Below are 22,025 nucleotides of genomic sequence, written 5' to 3' on the forward strand. Positions count from 1 at the left end.
TGAAAATTGAAATAGAAGGGGGCTTGAATTGTTTCTTGATTAATCTTGGTCAAGAACATTGGGTGGCAATAAGGAGGGTTTTCAAATATTTGCAGGGTACCGTTTTCTACTCATTTTTGCTATGAAGGCAATGATATCTATGGGGAGTGCAAAACTGAATAAATATTCAAGGATAAGTGAATTATTTGCAGGTAAGAGATTTTGATAGCAGGGGATCTATTAGTTGGTATTTGTGCTTTTAATTTGTTTGGTGGTTCAATGAATTGGATGAGCAAAAAAATGTAATTTCTACTGTCTCCCAAAATGTTTTCCAATTTTTGTTCAAAGTGCCTTTTCTGTGCTCGGCATTGATGCACATGGCAGGACACACAAATGCTTTAGGCAAGTGGCATGGCCATGCCAGAATGTTGGAGACACTGCATCAACCCCTGACGGAGAAACATTCCCAAACATTGAATACTGCATTACTTGCCTTAACAGATATATAACTGTGATTCAAGTGTAACACTCAACAAAAAGCTAGAATAATGTAACAAAAAACATTGTTTCTTTCCCAATCAATAGAAGTGCAACAGCCCTTCCATCAAACTTCTGTGATATACTTCTATAATTTTGATAATGGAATAACGAGGCATGTTTTGTCACTGTCACTATATTATAAAAATGTCCAAAATTAACAAGGAAGGTTACGGTGTGACAATGAAAAAGTGTTGAAGAGTTATTTCTAACCTGCTACTTGACATAGGAAGACATATGGAATAGTCTTTTCAAATTTGGCATAATCTCGTTTCCTCCAATGTCCCCAGCCTGTGGAATTTATTTCCATTGTTTGACTGACAACAGATTTTATACCGCCTTTATTCTGTCTTGTGCTTGAACTTGCAATTTCCCAAACAGTTGCTGCAAGAAACCATTGAATCAAATTCATCTTTCCAAATATAAATTTATTCCAAAAGTAATGCAAACAACTTTGAAAGACCTGAATAGCACCTGCCTCTATTATGGAATAACAAAACCAACAAAAATCAAGCTAGATTGTTTACTAGCAGAAGTAACTACAAGATAGAAAAATTTTAAGAAAATCATTAATTTATGAAGCAGAACAGCCTCCTACATTCTCTTAACATAAAAAATTAACTAAGCCATAAGTGTGGTATTTAAACGCCCTGCGATGACTAAATTAAACATTTTAATATGTTTAATCAGGCCAGAATGGTTAGAAATTAGGTTTGTCGATTTTTTTTAACTACAAGGATATCCTAGATTTAGATCATAATTCTCAGATTCAGACTTGGCAAGGTTGACTCAACTTGTGACTCATCTCGGACTCACCGACTCCGCAAAATGACAAATCCCTTGATATTTATAGACATTTAACAAATTAAACTTGTTTTGTGCACCCTTTATTGAATATAACTAAAAGACACTACAACATCATCAAATAGAAGCTAATTTGTCATCACGTACATAAATAAGGAACATTAATGTTAAATCCATCACATACATATAATGCAAATTGTAGCTAAATTTGTGAGGAATATGGAATTGAAACCAAAGGGGTTTTGGATGAAATGAGTTAAAAACTTTAAACCTTTAGATAATACTTGTTCTAGCTTCAGTTTGATCTTAGAAAGCTAGGATAGGTCATGGGTGGTTAGAGTGTCGAAGGCGTGTTGAATCTTGGAATTTGCTAAGTCTGAAATTTTTTGGAAAACCCCAAAATATTAACTCCAATGAAGCCCAAACATATCTCAAACATTCTAACAGTATTTATAAAAATATAACTTAAATTATAAGAAAGAAATCTTATACTTAAATATTATATTTGTATAAGTCATCTCAGAACCTGAACCAAGTGTTGAATTGTAAGTAAACTTGCAAGCATATGCTTGGACCCGACCATAAGGAGTCATTGTGGGCTCTAGAAGAGTTGGCAAGGTAGAGTTACCTTAAGGTGTTGAAAATTGTGATCTCACTAAGCTTTTGTTGTGAACACTCTGCATCAATACGTGGTCATGATGTTGAGCCTTGTAAAGTTGCAACTACTGAGGTTCAACGTTTTTGTTATGTTGTCTTACAAAAATATGAACAAGAAAAGGAATTAAAACAAAACAATTAGCAGAGTTAGCTCAGATTGGTTCCACTTCCCATCCACACTCATCTAGAACTGCTTTTGTTTCTAGTTTTACACCCATAGGTTCAATAAGTTGTGTTGGAGAAGGTTCTTCCCTTCCCCCTATCATCCTAGTGCTTCTGCTAATGGTACTGCTTCTACATCTATTCCTTGCACTGCTAGTGGCGTTGCCTGTGATAGTAGTACTAGCATTATGCCCGTGATAGTAGTACTAGCATTACCTTTCGTCCTAGAGTCAGAAAATCTAGGTTGGACAATTTTTTTGTACCATGTTCCACTCCTGGTGCACAACCCTCACTTGAGAGCTTGGGCTAGAATAGGGAGATCCATGAAAGTGGAAGAAGAGCAATTTGCAAGCTTTGGTGTCTCTGCAACATTCCATTTATAGCAGCCAGGTACTTCAACTTCATTGATATTTGATTGTTTAAAGTTTTTAGTTTTACTTTTAATTTTGAAAATAAAATTTTATAATTTTAACTTGATGTTGAAATATGTTAATTTAAATGTTTTTATAAATGTAACACGATTCCTTATTGGCATGGGATGATTGATGCAGTTTCCATCTATGATGCGGGGTTTAAAGCCCCCAGTTAAGATGAGTTGAGTAGCCCTCTCTTACTAGAAATGGTTGAGGAGATGAAACTTGAGTAGGAGAACCATAGAAGGATTTGAAGCCAAAGGGAGTGTACCATTATGACAGATGGATGGACAAATAGGAGGAAAAGGACTGTCCTAAATTTTCTTGTTTCTACCAAAGGTAAGTCATCATTTTCTACTTCTCAAAGTCTAAAATTTAATGTATTATTGAATAACTAATATTTTGTTTTATTGATTATTCAATGATAATTATTTTGTTTTATTTTCACTTTCAGGATCCACCATATTTTTAAAGTCTATAGATGCTCCTCACATGTCAAAAATGCAAAATACTTATGTGAAGCTATTGGAGGTCACAAGGGAGGTACGGGAAGAGAATGTTGTCTAGGTGGTGACTGATAATGCAACTAATTATGTTGCTGCAAGTAAAATTTTAACTTCTAAGTTATAAATTTTTTATTTTAGTTTTTCATTAAATTTTGAAAATTAAAAGTTTTTTAACACGTCTAAATTTTTAATTGTTTACTTACTAATTTAAAATTGCTCCAGTAAAAACTTTTGATGGAGAGACACCCAAGAATCTTTTGGACTCCATGTGCGGCCCATTGCTTCGATCTTATGTTAGAGGATATTAGCAAGATTGGATGGGTGAAATCATGTGTTGATAAGGCCAAAAATCTTTGCAAGTTCATATATAATCATGCCTTGGTCCTCAGCATTATGAGGGAATACACAGAGGGAAAGAAGTTAGCTCGTCCCTATATCACAAAATTTGCCTCTAATTTTATCACACTAAAATCCTTGTTGAGGTCAAGGTTGCCTTTCAGGTGCATGTTTGTTGGTCCAAAATGGACTTCCTCATCCTTTGCCACCACCCCTACAAGGATAGATGCAACAAAATGCATTTATGATGAAGAAGGTTTTTGGGAGCCATATATAGAGATTGTGGAGGTAAGTTAAATTTTAAAAGCTTGTCTTAAAATTTATAAATTAATTTATCTCATACATATTTTTATTTTATTTTCATTATGCAACTTTGCAAAGTTTCACTATTCACTAAATTGTTTTTTTGTTTAATTGTTTTGTAGATCACTGAGCCCCTTGTAGCCCTCCTACGAGTTGTTGATGAGGAGAAGCCAGCTATGGGCTACATATATGAGGGCATCGATAAGGCCAAGGAGGCTATTAGAGCCAAATATGTCGGAGTTGAGGACAAGTATGGCCTTGTTTGGGACATAATTGATAGGAGATGGCAAAATCAGCTTCATAGACCCATGCATTCAACAGCCTATTACCTCAATCCAGCATACCATTTCCGTGATGATTTCAACACAGATGGGGAGGTTCTTAGTGGCCTATACACTGTGATATCAAAGATGGCCACTAATGCCACAAATATATTGTTTGAGATGGATGCCTATAATAATGCAACAACGCTCATTTTTTCAGGTCAAATTTGCAAAGGTCATATAAAATTGCAGCTTAAACCTTATACATATATACTTCTAGTTTCTAACTTTCTAGCTTTAAAGTTTGAAATGAGACTAATATTTTTTTCTTTTCCTTTTTTCAATATTCAGATAGATGGTGGCAAATGTTCGGGCCTTTAACCAAAAACCTTCAAAAAATCGACATCTGCATATTGAGTCAGCCAAGTAGTGCTTCTAGATGTGAGCACAATCGGAGTATGTTTGGGCACATCCACTCAAAGAGGCGGAACAAGTTGTCTATGGAGAAAATGAATAATGTAGTCTTTGTGCATTACAACCTACACATTAAGACCAAGGAGATTTTGGAGACTGACACCTCTCTGATTACTCTAAAAGAGGTTGATCCAGAGTCTGACTGGATCACTAAGGGTACTGATCCTGTCTTTGATCATGAGGTCCTAGAGTGGGTTGACAAGGCAAACAGAGAGGCTGAGGTTGTGGCTACGGCAACAGAGGAGTAGAGAACTACAATTGTTCCTAGTGGCACCTCACAGGCACTAGCAAAGACTACAGTGGATCCTAGAGGCACCTCACAAGCTGAGGCTATGGCTAATCAATTATTCAGAACCTACCTTAGATGCCTTACTAAGAGGCATATTATAGATTATACATAGGCTAAGGCTGAGGATGAGGATGAGGACTAGGAGCCATAGCTATAGTCTTGTTTTTACCTTTTGTTTAACTTAACATATGATTGGAACATTTCACGATGATAATTGATTTCATGGATTTCATGGATTCAATATACATTTTGATGGGTTTCATGGATTTTATATATCTATGTTTTCTATTTCCTTCAGCTACTATTTAGTTTTAGTATTTAGCAATTCACCTTTGTACTTCTGTAAAATGTAATCAATGTATATTTATGTATGTAATCAAATTACCTTCTATTTTATGATGTCATTGTGTCTTTAAGCTTTATTCAATAATAGGTGCATGGAATGTTCTTTAAATCCTAAAAAAACTCAAAATTTCAAGGGTTTTGTCACTTTGCCGAGTCACTAGCGACTCTGAGTCAAGTCATAAGTCAAGCTACACTTGCCAAGTTTGAGCCAGGTCCAAGTGTTGTTACTTTGACTGTAATAACCCTCAAAAGATGATAGCTTAATTAAACATCAATTTTTCTTAACAAGAGTAATGGTTTGACATTTCGTCAAACACTTTGAATGAAATCTCTATCTCGTTGTTTTTTATCTTTAGATTACTTCCACTTGCTTGTTGTAATAACCCTCCTCAAATCTGCTCTCAAAAATGCTGATGAAAGCTCAAGGAATTTCATCAAACAATTCACATGCAAGGGACGTATGGCTGATATAGTATTTCAGCTGGCTTCAAATGACTTTTTCTTCAATTTGCATCAATGAGAATCTTGTGTTGGAAGACTACAATGGACTACACAATGACTTAACATGAGTGTGCTACTAATTTTGACAATATTCAGTGCATATATATGATCTAAGCATGAGAAATGAACACTTACAGCCAACTGGCATTTTTACAAACAGTTGGTATGCAAACTAACTAGCTGATAAATAATGATATTAAATTGCTTAAATGACACCAGCAACTATTATCTTTTTAATTGCAATAAAAATTACAATGCTCATGAAATATGGCCAAGACTTTGGCATTTACATGGATTACAAAATGATAATGCTGGTATAATGCACACTTACAGCTGAAAGCTTATAACACCCTAAAAAGCAATACTAACAAAGAACCTGGTTGTAGATGGCTGTAATAATTTCCTTCAATGCTGCCCTTTCTGTTTTGCTTTTTTCGAACTGCTTTTTTCGGCCTGCTTTTTCGGTTCTACATTTTCGGACTGCTTTTTTCGTACCCGCTTTTTCAGCCTGCTTTTTCGGTTCTGCTTTTTCGGAATGCTTTTTCGTATCTGCTTTTTCGGATTGCTACTATGTTGAATCTCAAGACCATATCTTTCAATGGCGTCAAGATTTCCAACTTGAAGGGATTTCGTCCTTCAAACTATTGAGATATAATCTCCAATTTCTTTGATATTTCCAAGCATACTGAAATGAAGCTCTTCCCTTTCTTTTATAGTGTTCTCACAAGAGCTCAATCTTTCGTTTTCTCAATGTGGGATAAAACATCACTCCCTTTATGTAATGTAACTTATGTCTCCAATGTGTTATAAAATAAAGGGGACTCTTTTAATTTAAATATTTCCCACAAACTATAGTCTATGCATTAATAAAGTTAAATATTTAAATTTAACTTTATAAAATAACTTTATCAATACATAACAAATCTTATCAATGATAAACAAGTCTTCTTGCCGATTTTAAACAATTACCATCGACATACCGCTGCCACTAGATGTCCGACCATATCCAAGATGACTTAGTATAAATAGTAAGTATGCCCAAAGTTGCCTCAAAACCCCTCAAAATGACCTGCAACTGAAACTATTTAGGCCAAATGGCCTCTAAGCCCCTTTAATGTCCTGGTTAGCCTACGGGACCGTGGGGAAATAGGCTAACGACAACATCATGCTATGAATGCTAAAAAACAAAGGGGATATTACACTTGTAATGGTTCAAATTTAGTTTAGACAAATGCAAATGGTTATTAGATGTCCAAACCAAGAAGCTGAAGTACAAATGCAATCTTTTTTGACCATTCAAATACATACATATCATTTCAACCTGTGAAATGTGCATCTATAGCCAATAGACATTTTTACAAACACTTGGCATGCAATCTGATGACCAAAACAAATAACTACAACTCATGAAATTTGCAATTAAATGAAGAACATGTAGGTAACTTCTGTAGATATCAAATTGCAGTAGATTTGTATGAGGAACAACATACAATAGTATACTCCCTCCAACTTAAGGCAAATTGTCATGTCCCCTTCTCAATTCGAGTACCTAGCGACAGGATTAATCTATTTCCACATCCGGATAGATTAACAGTATGAATTAATAGGATGTCTACCAATCACGTCGAAGGGTTGTTTCATATATTCCAGTATTTTATTAAAGTTACTTTATGATTATTAAGTCATTTACTTTATAAAGTGACTTAAGTGACTACAAGACGAAAATATGTTTAATCCCACATTCCTTGTACATAGTGCTTGGGATGAAATTCGAAGTTATAAAAAAGGAGTTGCATTGGGATTTACAACACACAAGAATTTATGAACTAAAATATTCTAAGTCCTGGTTGCTTAAATGTGACTGGTCAGAATCTCGAGGACGAAAACCCTTGAGACATTAGAAGCTGGACATAGCCCCAATCTTTTTATTGGTGCCTATATCAGATCATTCAAAAGGTTGGTATGGCATTCTGGAATTTTAATTGCATTTACAGTTGGGAGTCCACGTAAGGAATTTTTCAACATTTCCTTGGGCAAAGGAAGTAGGAGAGAGACGTCTTTGGGCTTACGCGTCATTTACTACTACAGATTTACTGGAGCCATTAACGGCAGGAGAAGATTGTTTTCCTAAGTATGACAGTCTCTGCAAGTACCATCACTCCCAGTCGTGGTATGTTTTGGATGTCACTCACATAATAGTAAGAAGGGAAAGCCAGTAGCCGCGGCCAAAGTATTTGTTCAAACTCGACGTCAGTTCTTTTTGAGGATAATGTGAATGGTAGTGGTTAAATGTTTCTAGCAATGAGCCAGATTGCATTGAGTCGCCATTCTTCATTAGCAAACAGGTGTTTACCAACACGTAGGGAGTATTAATGAAGTGAAGGGAGCCGACTGATTAGAAGGGACTGTGAGTCGACTACATTCCTCCATCATCAATAGCAACTCGGGTAAGATTGCAGACTTGTCCATTTAGAGTCATGTCTTCAATAGTATATGAGGCCACAGCAGTTTTCAAGGAGTGCAGACGTGGTTAGTGTTAAGGACATACTCGGCATTATATCCAATGGTGGCCGGTTAGGAGTAGGAGTGTGAGCCGGAAGTGATATCCTTGGGCATCATTAGTTCTGGACAAATTCTTCATTATTCACGGGTTTGTCATTTCTTTTTTTGCATTTCATTTATATGATAAAAATTTGTATTGGAAGTCTATTGCCAGTTTAGTAAGGTTGTAATTGTCAAGCATCATTTCTAGGACCAATCTTTTGGTTATCCAACTTATTAAGTATTGGGAATATTGATTGTCATATCCATTTTCTAGTATGATTTATGTAGAAGCTATTTTATAAATTGAACAGTATAATTTGTTAAAAGAATAGCCAAAGTGGCAATTGTTTGACGAAATTCCTACAAATCAGATCCTTACTGTTTGATCAAAACTAGCTAAGTTTATTACAGTGGTATCAGAGCCACAAATCTTGCCAGCTTGTGGGAAAAATAATTATTTCCAGGTTTCATTAAACAAAATGATAGCTGGGAATGAGTAAAAGGCAGTATAAATTCCGTCATCTTCAGCTGGAACAGACAGAATCTTCAGAACATCTTGTAGTGGAAGACAGTTATTCAGTAGATGAGGAAATAAGTTTTGGGCCAGAAGTACAGGTTGAACAAACTACTAGAGTTGAACAAGTTCAGGAACAAGCACCGGCTTCTCCAATGGCACAAAATGCAGAAGCACCGGATAGGGAAGTAATGGAGACCTTACAAGCTATTAGAGATGGGCAGAATAACATTGCTACAGCATTACAGCAGCTTACAGGTGCCATGCAGCAGTTAGCTCCAATAAATAGAGAAGCACTGAGTCACCACAGTGGAGATGGTAGCATAGCAGGGTCACCCCGTGCAGCAAGAGCTCGTACTTGGAATACAGATAGACCCTTGATGCCCGTTTTTGTGGGAAATAATGCTGAAGAGGAAGTTGCTCAACCTGCAGCCCTAGCTTTGTTACCTGATAATGTTATGGCAATGTATGACAAATGAGATCTATTTCCTAATCCAGTCAAACAAAATTTAACTTTTGTTTAGTATATGAACCAAAAGAGGGAAGCAGAGAGACCTCAATAGGATAGGAGGCCCAAGGTACAAAACAGGGATCTAAAACATGCTATGAATAAATTAACCCTTCCCACTTTTGATGGCAGCAATAAAACTTCAGCCAGGGCATGGATTCATAAGCTAGATAATTACCTAACACTCAAGCCCATGTCAGAAACGGAAGCTATCAGATTTGCCAAGATGCATCTTGAGGAAGCAGCCTATGATTAGTGGCATCATCAATTAGTCACCCAAGATCACGGTCTCATCACTTCATATGAGACTTTCAGCTCGAAGCTGATTACTTGTTTTAACAGGAAGGACATCGAGGTCTACTATAAGGATTTGGCTCAATTACAGCAGAGTGGGACCTTGGATCACTCTATATATGAATTTCAGCGGATTCCAATGATGGTGCCGGCTATGTTTGAATAGCGTAAGGTGATGTTATTCACAGAAGAGTTGCAGGACAGATTTAGAGGTTTGGTTAAAGTTCTTAAACCAAACACCTTGGATGATGCTATTAAGATTGCCCATGATTTGGATTCACCTTCCTCACTGCTGCAACCTCATAAGAAATCCTATAAAGGATCAACTTCTTTTCAAGGGAATAAAAACCAGCAAAAGACAAACACCCCCAGATTGGACTTTGAGACACGTAATGAACTTAGGAGGAAGAAGTTATGTTTTACTTATACGGAGCCTTGGACTCCTAACCACAAATGCCTCGGTAAAGGCAAAATCCACTTCATTGAGGTCCATTTAGAGGAGGAGGAGGAAGAAGAGCCACAGGGATATAATAACACTAGGGACAGCGGGGAAGAAGAAGTTGAGGGGCAGCCCGATAAAGATAAGAAGAAAAAACCACCTACAGAACAGCCTCTTGTTATAGCCACCCTCTCTAGTGATCCGGCATGTCATCCTTTCAAGCTGAAAGGGGTTGTTAGAGGACAGCATATTATTTGTCTCTTGGATATAGGAGCCTCGCATAATTTCATTAGTACAGGGATGGTATCTAGGAGGGGTTTACAAATAGTTGTCATACCCGCATTTGATGTTAAGGTAGCTGGCGGTGAAGTTTTGAGGTGCACAAAGAAGGTAGCCAGTCTTCAAATACAATTTGATGGTTATCTTCTAGAGGCTGATTTTTACATAGTCGATTTGGATGGGTTGGATGCTATTTTGGGAAGACAGTGGTTGAGGACTCTCCGTAGATATACATTTGACCATGAGACTATGCAGTTAGAGTTCTTACAGGATGACAGATTGGTAATCCTTAGAGCCATACCAGATAGTGGCCCCAGAGTGATTTCAGCTCATAGGATGGAGGCTATTTTGAGACATGATGATATAGAGTGGGCGACACAGTGTTTCATCTCCTCAAAGGAGACACAGGATACAGGACAGCAGTATCATTATGACATTCAAACAGTTATAAATAAGCACAAGAGAGTGTTTGAGGATATACCTCTGGGAATCCCAACAGATAGAGGGTTTGAGCATATTATTGAGCTTGAGGAGGGAGCCAAACCCGTTATTACTACCACTTATCGTCACCCCAGGCACTACAAGGAAGAGATAGAGAAGATGATCAAGGAGCTTTTAGATATGGGCATATCAGACCCAGCTCTAGCCCCTTTGCTTCTTCAGTAGTGTTGGATAAGGACGGCACCCTTCGGATGTGTATAGACTATTGTGCATTGAACAAGAGAACAATTAAGAACAGGTATTCGATTCCCCACATTGATGAGTTACTGGATGAGCTTCACGGGGCAGTTTATTTCTCGAAGATGGACCTTCGATCAGGATACCTCAAATGTCAAGTCTGTGAGGATGATGTGCATAAGACAGCTTTTAGATGCCATTATGGACACTACGAGTTTTTGGTGATGCCATTCGGGCTCACTAACACAACTGCCACTTTCTAGTCATGCATGAACCATATTTTCAAGAAAAAGCTAAGGAAGAGAGTATTGGTTTTCTTTGATGACCTTTTAATCTTCAGCAGGACTTGGGAAGAACATTTGCAGCATTTGGATGAGGTCCTTAGTCTCATGGAGGAGCATTTCTTATTTGCAAAAGAGTCTAAGTACGAATTTGGGCTAACTGAGATTCTCTATTTGGGGCATGTGATTGGTGCCAAGGGAGTTAAGGTGCATCAGGAGAAGATACAAGCAATTCTGGATCGGCCACAACCGAAAGATGTATCGGAGTTGTGGGGTTTTCTTGGTCTTTGTTCCTATTATTGGCAGTTTGCCAAGGGTTTTTCCAGGTAGCAGCACCCCTTACCGATCTGACACGGAAAGGGGCATTCAGTTGGACAGAGGATTCTGAGGTAGCATTTGATAAACTGAAATAGGTGATGAGTACATGTCCAGTGCTAGCACTTCCTGATTTTTCTAAGCCCTTTGTTTAAGAGTGCGATGCTACGGGAAGTGGAATAGGGGCAGTATTCATGCAGGACTGTCATCCGATTGCTTTTGAGAGCAAAGGACTGTCATCCCATTGCTTTTGAGAGTAGGAAACTTAGGGGCGACGAGTTGCTATATTCCACCTATAATAAGGAGATGCTAGCTATAATGCATGCCTTAACCAAATTTAGGCAATACTTGGTGGAAAGTAAATTTACAGTTAAGACCGATCATAACAGCTTGTGCTACTTCCTGGAACAGAAGGAGTTGAACAAAAGGCAGCAGAAATGAGTCAACAAGATACAAGCTTACGATTTTTACATTGAATATGTCAAAGGGAAAAATAATATAGTTTCTGATGCTCTTTCCCGACGACCCCCAGTGCTAGCATGTTACACCATTTCTGAGATTTCAGTAGATTGGAGGTCCCGGCTATTAGTGGACTATTCCAAAAATGCTCATGCTTGTCAGATTTTGGATGGTATACTTCAGGACGAGTGGTACAAGGTAATGAATGATGTTATATATTACAAAAACAGAATCTACCTAGTACCTGAATCTAAACTAAAGGAGGATATTATGTGCACCGTACATGATGCACCATCAACAGGGCACCCAAGTTTTTTTAAAACCTACAGGCAGATCAGGGAGAGATTCTCTTGGGAGGGGCTTAAGGACGATGTTTTGTAGCATGTCAGAGAGTGCCAGACTTGTCAGCAGAACAAGTTTGAACAGGGCTTTCTTGTAGGATTACTTCAACCTCTCCCTATTCCAGCCCAGAGGTGGGAGAGCATCTCCATGGATTTTATTACTGGCTTGCCAACGGTCTAAGGCAGGGACTGCATCTTTGCAGTGGTGGACAAATTGACCAAATATGCACATTTCTTCGCAATTGCCATAGACTGGTCAGCCTCTTAGGTAGCTGAGCTATTTTTTCGAGAAGATTTCTAGCTCCATGGATTACCCAGGACTATTGTGAGTGATAGGGATAGTAGGTTTCTCAATACCTTTTGGCAGGAGATTTTCAGATTGACAAGTACAGAATTGACTCCTGGCACTAGCTATCACCCACAAACGGATGGTCAAACCGAAATACTGAATAAGTGGGTGAAAGGGTACTTGAGGAACTACATTGCAGGGCAGTAGAGAGCATGGGTTAAGTGGTTGTATTTGGGGGACTATTGTTACAACACCACCTACCATATTTCCATTCAAATGACTCCTTTTCGTGCCCTTTATGGTTATGAGGCCCTTTCTTTTATTGATTTGGCATTACAGGACAGCCGGGCACCACTGGCCAAAGATTGGATTATGGACCAGCAAGATATCCTCCTAGCTCTCAAGGATAATATTCAACAGGCATAGAATCAGCAGAAGTTATATGCTGATCAACATCGCACTGAGCGGAGTTTTGAGGTGGGTGATAGAGTTTTTCTTCGTCTATAGCCTTATAGGAAAAGCTCCTTGAAGAAAAGCAGGTCCGAGAAACTTAAGCCCAGATTTTACGGACCTTATTGTATCACCAGGAGGATTGGGAGGTTGCGTATGAGTTGGAGCTACCTGGTGATAGCCAGATCCCCAACGTCTTTCATGTTTCGTGCCTCAAGAAGGCAGTAGGTCAGCAGATTGTGCCTTCAGAGAGTTTGCCTCCGCTTGATGAAGTAGGTAAACTCATTTTAGTACCAGAGGAGGTGAATGAGACCAAGGAGAGGAAGTTATGTAATAGAACCGTCAAAGAATATCTGATCTGATGGAAAGACTTGCCATATGAGGACGCCACTTGGGAAGGTAAGTCTATATTGCAGCACCCAACATTGAGATTGCTTGAGGGCAACCAACCCCAAGAAGGGAGGACTGTCATGTCCCCTTCTCAATTCTAGTACTTGGCGACAAGATTAATCTATCTCCACATCCAGATAGATTAACGGTATGAATTAATAGGATGTCTACCAATCACGTCAGAGGGTTATTTCATATATTCTAGTATTTTATTAAAGTTACTTTATGATTATTAAGTAATTTACTTTATAAAGTGACTTAAGTGACTATAGGATGAAAATGTGTTTAATCCCACATTCCTTGTACGTAGTGCTTGGGACAAAATTCGAAGTTATAAAAAAGGAGTTGCATTGGGATTTACAACACACAAGAATTTATGAACTAAAATATTCTAAGTCTTGATTGCTTATATGTGACTGGTCAGAATCTTGAGGACGAAAACCCTTGAGACATTAGGAGCTGGATGTAGCCCCAGTCTTCTTATTGGTGCCTATATCAGATCATTCAAAAGGTTGGTATGGCATTCTGGAATTTTAATTGCATTTACAGTTGGGAGTCCACACGAGGAATTTTTCAGCATTTCCTTGGGCATAGGAAATAAGAGAGAGACGTCTTTGGGCTTAGGCATCATTTACTACTACAGATTTACTAAAGTCATTAACGGCAGGAGAAGATTGTTTTCCTGAGTACGGCAGTCTCTGTAAGTACCATCATTCCCAGTCATGGTATGCTTTGGATGTCACTCAAGTAACAGCAAGAACGGAAAACCAGTAGCCGCGGCAAGAGTTTTTGTTCAAACTCGACGTCAATTCTTTTTGAGGATAATGTGAATGCTAGTGGCTACACATTTCCAGCAGTGAACCCGATTGCATTGAGTCACCATTCTTCATCAACAAACAGGTGTTTTCCAGCACGTAGGGAGTATTAATGAAGTGAAGGGAGCCGACTGATTAGAAGGGATTGTGAGTCAACTACATTTCTCCATCATCAGTAGCAACTCGAGCAAGATTGCAAACTTGTCTATTTAGAGTCACGTCTTCAGCAGTATACGAGGCCACGGTAGTTTTCAAGGAGTGCAGACGTGGTTAGTGTTAAAGACATACTCGGCATTATATCCAACAGCGGCCAGTTAGGAGTAGGAGTGTGAGCCGAAAGTGATATCCCTAGGCGTCATGAGTTTTGCATGATTCTTCATTATTCACGGGTCTGTCATTTCTGTGTTTTTGCATTTCATTTACTCTATTGCCAATTTAGGAAGGTTGTAATTGTCAAGCATCATTTTTGAGACCAATCTTTTGGTTATCCGACTTATTAAGTATTGGGAATATTGATTGTCATATCCATTTTCTAGTATGATTTATGCAGAAGCTATTTTATAAATTGAACAGTATTAATTTGTTAAAAGAATAGCCAGGGTGGCAATTGTTTGACGAAGTTCTTACAGATCAGATCCTTACTGTTTGATCAGAACTAGCTGAGTTTATTACACGGATCGCAATTAGCATGTAGTAGACTTTGTCCCCCATAAAGAAAACATCAAACTCCAAAGGAAAACACAGGTCTACAACTTATAACTTCTATCTCCAAACCCTTTCGAATCAGAACAATTCACTCACAAACATCAGCTTCTCTTGCACAATTAATGCAGTTGAGAAGATAAATCAAATTGCTATACTTTGACAGCAATTTGCACTACCAATTTCAAACAATCTTCCGCTATACTTCAGTAGTGGATAAAAAACCCTTATACTTCAGCAAGGGCACAAACTTCAAAGCCTTAGAAAGCCACAACGGAAACAAAACCAAATAAATATTCAAGCGTGCTTTTCCCAATGAAATGAGCTCATATTCATAATGCCTTTGTTGACAAAAGTTTCCAAAAAAACTCACCTTCTAAAATTGTGAAAGTTTCCCAAATGAACTCAACTTTTGAAATTGTGAAAGTTTCCCAAAAGAACTCAGCTCTTGAAACTTTCCAACTTAACTCTTTCAGTAACATTTAATACCTAGCTCAGGCATAATATTAATGAAATAAATGGCCCTTTGCAATGATGACTCAACCCTCAACTTAAGTGATATTATAAAATTAAAATATAACTTTATAAGAAGTCAATTAATGATTTAATAATAATTAGGCCACTAAAAATATTATAACTCCCAAAATACTCATCATTTAAATATGTCGTCTGAAATAGGAGTCACACCTATTATTTCTCCATGTGACCAAATGCAGTTTCCAAAAATAGAAAGGGTCCATCTCAATCGCCACCCAACTTACCAGAAATTGTAAGCACACAAAACTAAGCCCAAATGAAGTCCGATCTGAGCCAAATGAAGACCAACCTATAACTTACCAAATTGTGAAGAAAATAAGACCCTCCAAAGCCAAGCCACTGCCTCAAAAGACCCTCTATCCAAAACAATTAGCCTATAAGGATCACAATAATAGGCTAATCTCTCAAACTCCGATATTGGCAAAAATGGGGATATTACATCCATCACAAGCTCAATATCACCACCTTTACCATTAGAACAAGAAAGCAAATATAGGACCAAACCAATCTGAAGATAAATTTATCCAAATGCATCGGAAAGAGTTGTGAAGCTAGGCATATGATCCTCACAATGCCTAGACAATGCCATAAAGATTGCATAAGATAAGGAGCGCACTAGATTGATCACTACCTAAAAACTTAAAACTACCCAGATGCAATCGAGCATCAAACAAACTGAAAGGAAATTATTTTGGGCGATGCAAGATTGCCAAGAAACCAAGATGCTCTTGCATCAAGGATCGATTCCAACACAATGGGTTTTTTGTTCTTTTATGCACTGATCTACGATGGATTTCTACGAATTTTGTCTATTCAGGGACTACTAAAAATTGAGTACTTCAATGGTATGATGAGCAAAAGTTGGGGAGCTTACAATCTATAAATCTCACTATATTTCTACATATAACAATTTGTTTTGTTTGACATCAATTAAAAATCTATCTAGTAGTACTTCTTTATGTAACTCGATGCTCAATCACAAGGTTCAAGTTCAAGTTCATGTTTGACCACAATAAAATTTGAATGAAATTTGACGACGGAAAAACTTCAAAAAAAAAATAGTTATTAAGTTTGCCTTATATAAATTTTATTTTTTAAATATATAATAAATTTAAATTATGAAAATAAATAATATTATACTAAATTTAAATAATTTTCTAAAATTTTAAAATACTAATAAATTTCATTTAAGTTAAATATTTCAATTTGTATATTTTAAATTTAAATAATTTAAATCTCCATATTTTATATTTTGTATGCTCAATCCCATAAACCTCTATTGGTTTTTCATGGACATTAATATTATTATCTTATCTAGCAAATATTTTAATTTATCAAAAAATTTGATAGACTTATCAAATGTTGGTATTACAAGATTAAAAAAGAATAATATTAAATTGAAAATAAAGTAGTACCTATAAATATAATAATAATGTTAAATGCATAGACTAAATATTTAAAAAGACCACTTGTTATCGCTTCAATAATGTGTTTCCATCGTTGGGATAGGAGAGCTTTTGTTTGATAGCGACATGGAAAATTGATGAATTAAAAAACAACTGACAGGAGTCATTTCGACCAGCAAGCTTGGAATGGCTGTTTGCAATCTTCCAACGATTGAAATGGTCAGTTGTTAGATGCATCGATTAATCTTATTCTGTATTCAGCCAACTCTTGACTTCCGCAGCTCCACATTTCTCCTTGGTCCCACTCAACGTTATGTACTAATGGTGAAAAAATTTAATTAGAAACCCTAATAAAAAATGCTCACCATTTACCATACAAATTTCACACGAATTTTAAAGATTTTTATGTAGGAATTTAAGGTTCATCAATTTCGAACTTCATGGCCAAAATTCAGCGAACCCTGTGACTTAGACTAGATGTACCTATGGGCTGTTTGAGCTTATTTTAGTTAAATACACAACCTCTTTTCTTCTACAAATATTTATCTCTAAGAAGAGAATGGACTCACACTGAAAAACACCTATGCAGCTATGCCGCTAAGAATTTTTATTGAAGTTTACTAAAAAGCTACCAACTACAAGAGATAATACATAACCATCACTATTTCAATGAATACATAACTTTTCTTCTGCAAAATTGTATCTGTAACAGCAGAGTGGATTCACGCTGAAAAAGCCCTGTGTAACTATATTGTTAAAAAGAATTTGCAGGTAAAGAATTATGGTACGGCTAACAAAGAAGTTCAAATTAAAATATTGTCCACTATAAGATGATATAAAGAAATATGCCACAAATATGGAATCGTCCAAATAATGTATGATTTAAGTACAACAAGCAACATTGTCTCATTAAGACAAATCAAACTTGGAAAACCAAGTTTATCCAATCCAACTACCACTTTAGTTTTAGACTTTGACTCTGTTCTTTTTGCTTCATAATTCTATAGTTCCTCTGACTCAAGGGAGATTAAATCTTACAGTTTAGCTTGATTCGGCTAATACCAGACTTTTTGGGAGATTTCTTGTGTGTCGTTGATGTTTGCAAGATAGCTGCATAGTAGAAAAAGAACTTGTCAAAATATTGGCAATAAAAAAAATATAGAATAATTTTCATAAAATATATCTCAATCTACTGGGAAATTCTTTCTACTTGTGTATTCTCATAAGCATTCATAACAAACAACATAGCAAATAAATTTTCACATAAAAAATGATTATTGGCACAAATTGAACATCCACTCAATACATTTTAAAGTTTCACAGTTCTATGATTGTTTTAAATCTTTTCCTTTTGCTTTGTGTAAGTGTTGTTTAAATATAGGTTGTCATTTACACTGCAACACAACCAGAATTACTCAAGAACAAAATTGAAATGCTTGATTCTCATGAGAGATTGCATATTGTTCAAATCATTTGCTAGATAAGAAATATTGTTTGCCAAAAGGACTCCAAAGTGGACCTTAAAGAAACAACCTCGCATTGTGTCATCTAGTGACATTGCTATGGACGGTTATTATCCCAGTTGGATCATTAAAACTTTGTAATCTAAATTGTCTGGGCACTTTTCTCAATCAATGGTCAAATTCTCAGCAAGATCAAGACATCCAAGTCCATATGGATGTTTAATTAAGGTTGCAAATTATTTTGAAGCTTTACCCACTCTGATTACTTTTTGTTCCCAGACTATTTTTCTTAGTCCTATAAGCACCCCTGATTAACCATTATAATGATTATTTTATTATAATCATACTCACCAACTTTGGTCATTTGGCAATCTCTGTCACATTTTCATTAATAAGAAATTGTACAAGATAAACTTAAATTTCACTTTGGTGGTACATCCATAGTGCACATTAATATATGTTAACAAAAAGATAATGTTTAATCAACTGTTAAAATCAATGCAAATAAGACTCCTAGCTGCAATATCTAAATAATACAAAACTAGTTCATGGATACACGACTACCTCTAATACATATGCAAACTCACTCAAGGTACATAATGGGTTGTTAAAGTCATTATCAATATATATTGGATGACTATATTTAATATATAGAAATAGATATTGCCCATAAGTTACGAATAAATTGTGTTCATAGGGTCATTATATATATATATATATATATATATATATATATATATATAATGATCAAACAGCCCATTATTCACCTTGAGTATAAATAAGCATCAAAATTGACACATAAATAAGGCTTTGTCTTGCACACTATATCAAGTAAATTTATTTAATAAAGATACATAAAGTACACTTTCCCAACTAACTAAATTTATTTTGATTATATTTAATGGGCAGATTAGTTATACTTTCCACACTAACTAAAATTAATTTGTTTAAATGAAATGGATAGATTATTTATACTTTCTGCACCAACTAAATTGAATTAAATATAGTACTGTAAGAAATGAAAGCTCTTGCTAAATTAAATATGGTACACAAAAATGAAAACTCTTACTGTATGTTCCATCTTGATCGCGGAACCATTGTCGCGAAAGCAAAAAATCTCTTTTTGAGTGCCACCTACAAATCAGTTGATCCATTGCTAGTTTTAATTGATTAATTGTGCAAAAAGATACAAAGTTATTAGCATGAACAGATAAAATTGTACAAATTGTTTTAGAAAATGATGATATCATATAATTATTTAGCTTTAATGTAAACTAAGAAACTCTACTATTTTACTAAGAGATTTCTCTCTTCTACATATGTCTATAATTCCCAAAATTAATTAAAACAAGTGACATTAATTGAAGAGAGAGAGAGAAAGAGCAAAACTATGTTAATCTTCACAGATTACCAATACAGATGAATGGGATTTGAAAAAATAACTAGAGACAAGAGCAAGAGGAAGTGAAAAAGAAGTTCCAACTAATCAAACCATCTACTCCATAAAAGTTACTAGTTAGTATCATTTGTTTATCATTCACAAAACTAGTTCAAATAAAAAAGCAAAATCATAGTTTCTCTACTTCTTTTAAACTATGGAGATGGTGATAGCACTGGAATAGAAACTACAACACCTAAAGCACAAAGGACATTTGAAATACACATGCAGGCAATCAAGATAAAAGGACCTTACTTGCTTATATATTTTGGGTCATATGTTCCATAAACTATATCATTGTGTCCATCAATGCGCTCAATCAACTCCAGGTCACTAGTCAACATGTCCCATCTTCAAAAAATTATATTTCAAATATTTATTAGTTTAACAACTATAAATGGTGCAGGACTCACACATTCCAAGACAGAAGTTGCTTGCAAGAAACATACTTACTCGTATCTTTTTGACTGGTCGAGACTGATGACCATCTCAAACACTGCATCTGGACTAGCATCCACTACACCAACAGATTTCATAAGGAGAAGTTTATCCCTCTGCAGTCATACATCTTTGTATTACCAAACACAAAGTTTACAATCTTCTGGAAAAGATGCTCTGGAAGGTAAAGATTATTTATATAAGATCATTTTTCACACATATTCCCAAGGGTAAAGATCATATTGGCTATGACATTTACATACAAGGAAATTTGAAAGTGCAATATTTTACATGTATAATTTGCTTTTACTTAAAAACAAATAAAACTGTAAGTGGATAACTTCATAGTAAACTGAAATTCCTATGTTGCATTCTCAATGACTTATGTCACCAGATCATAAATTGATCATGAAAAGTTAGAATTCAGTTAAACTAGGCCACAAATCTAACTTATATATCAAAATGACTAAGGTAAAACACTGTTAATTTTTCCTTCTTCAAAACAATTATATAAAGTCCTACAAACATTGTAAAATGGTTATATTCAACACCTCAGGGTCATTAAATAACTAAAGAAAGCTATTGAAATAGCTCAAAGAGGTAGAAAATATGAATATTTCTCATAATATGATGAATTACAGAGTGTAACATTTTCACAATAACTATGTTGCAAGATATGTGGGTTTGGTTCTCTGCACCCTTAATGGATCTACCCATGTCTGGGTTTGATTGGATGTGCCCAAGATGCGCCCCCAATGAGCCAAGTTCGTTGTGGGCATGCACGTATGTACCTCCAATGAACTGGAGGCATCTAAGGCATACTCTAGGCCATAGTTGAAAAACTCATACTCAGCTACTTCTTGCCAAGGGGCAAAAAAAAAGGCAAAAAACCAGTGATTTATCAACAACTTAAAAAATTGCTTAAAATTAAATAAAAACGAATTGTTTTTGCAAAATTCAATGAGAAGATGTATCTATCATCAATAAATGAGTAAAAACAAAGAAACAAGTTGACTCTAGATATATTTAAATGCAAATAAGGTACAAAATGGCATCCTCATGTAGAATGTTGAAGAATGATAGCCTAATAGTATAAAGCAAAATTAAAATAACAAATTCGTTTTGTAAAACTATAAGTAAGCACAAGTACAACATCAAAATAGTCTAAATCTTCCTCTTCCCCTTCCTAGCAGCAACTTTGTGAGGGGTACAAGATCTAGTCCTAGAAGTGCATTGTGGTTGCGTCTCCTCCATTCACACAACTGGTTGTGACTCAACCTCCATCCTAGATGTAAATGATGTTTGTTACATCCCAAATTTTTGACCTAATTTTAAACTTGGTCATAACCGTTGGATTTAACGGATTTTTCTTTCATGATCATGTGATGTAAGTAGTTATTTATATCCGTTGTATTAATTGTTAATGAAGATGGTTGTTAACCATTAATTGTTATATGATGTTAGCAATTGCTTGATTTTGGAATTATGATTAATAATTTAAAGTCTTTTAAATTTTTATATGAAAATTATTATAAAATTGTTATTATGGCGGAAGTGTTTTCATGGGTGATTGCAGGAGAAGATGAAGGGGGGGAAGCATTGCTAAATGGGATCATCAGAATAGGATGTTCGCTTGGTTCAATCATCAGGATTGACAGGTATGACCTTAAACTTCTTTGGTAAGGACCTGACAACTTGAACACAAGATAAATTTGTGGGACCTGCATGAGCTATTAAATAAATAATCTAAGAAACATAAAATAATCTAATTAAAATATAAAATGTACCTCAAAGGATTTTAAATGATCTTTCATCATATTATTATAATATATGTGTATATAAGTACACATAGATATAAAAATGAAGGCACCATTAT

At 35.8% G+C, this 22,025-nt stretch overlaps 1 protein-coding gene across 2 annotated transcripts in view; it reads right to left on the reverse strand.

Moving 5' to 3' along the window:
• LOC149537333 (ENHANCED DISEASE RESISTANCE protein (DUF1336)) overlaps positions 1-22,025 on the reverse strand; it is a 410,405-nt gene that overhangs the window by 287,810 nt on the left and 100,570 nt on the right. For both annotated transcript variants that reach the window (XM_089802846.1, XM_089802847.1), the window contains exons 9-13: positions 20,165-20,265; positions 19,967-20,062; positions 19,343-19,407; positions 17,849-17,920; positions 730-900 (exon numbers count right to left, since the gene is read on the reverse strand). In XM_089802846.1, coding sequence (XP_089658972.1) covers positions 730-900; positions 17,849-17,920; positions 19,343-19,407; positions 19,967-20,062; positions 20,165-20,265 — 505 coding nt within the window. The remainder of the gene's footprint in view (positions 1-729; positions 901-17,848; positions 17,921-19,342; positions 19,408-19,966; positions 20,063-20,164; positions 20,266-22,025) is intronic.

Source organism: Cupressus sempervirens, chromosome 9, assembly GCF_028749045.1.
Source record: "Cupressus sempervirens isolate cs-2001-9-10 chromosome 9, ASM2874904v1, whole genome shotgun sequence".
NCBI classification, from domain to species: domain Eukaryota; kingdom Viridiplantae; phylum Streptophyta; class Pinopsida; order Cupressales; family Cupressaceae; genus Cupressus; species Cupressus sempervirens.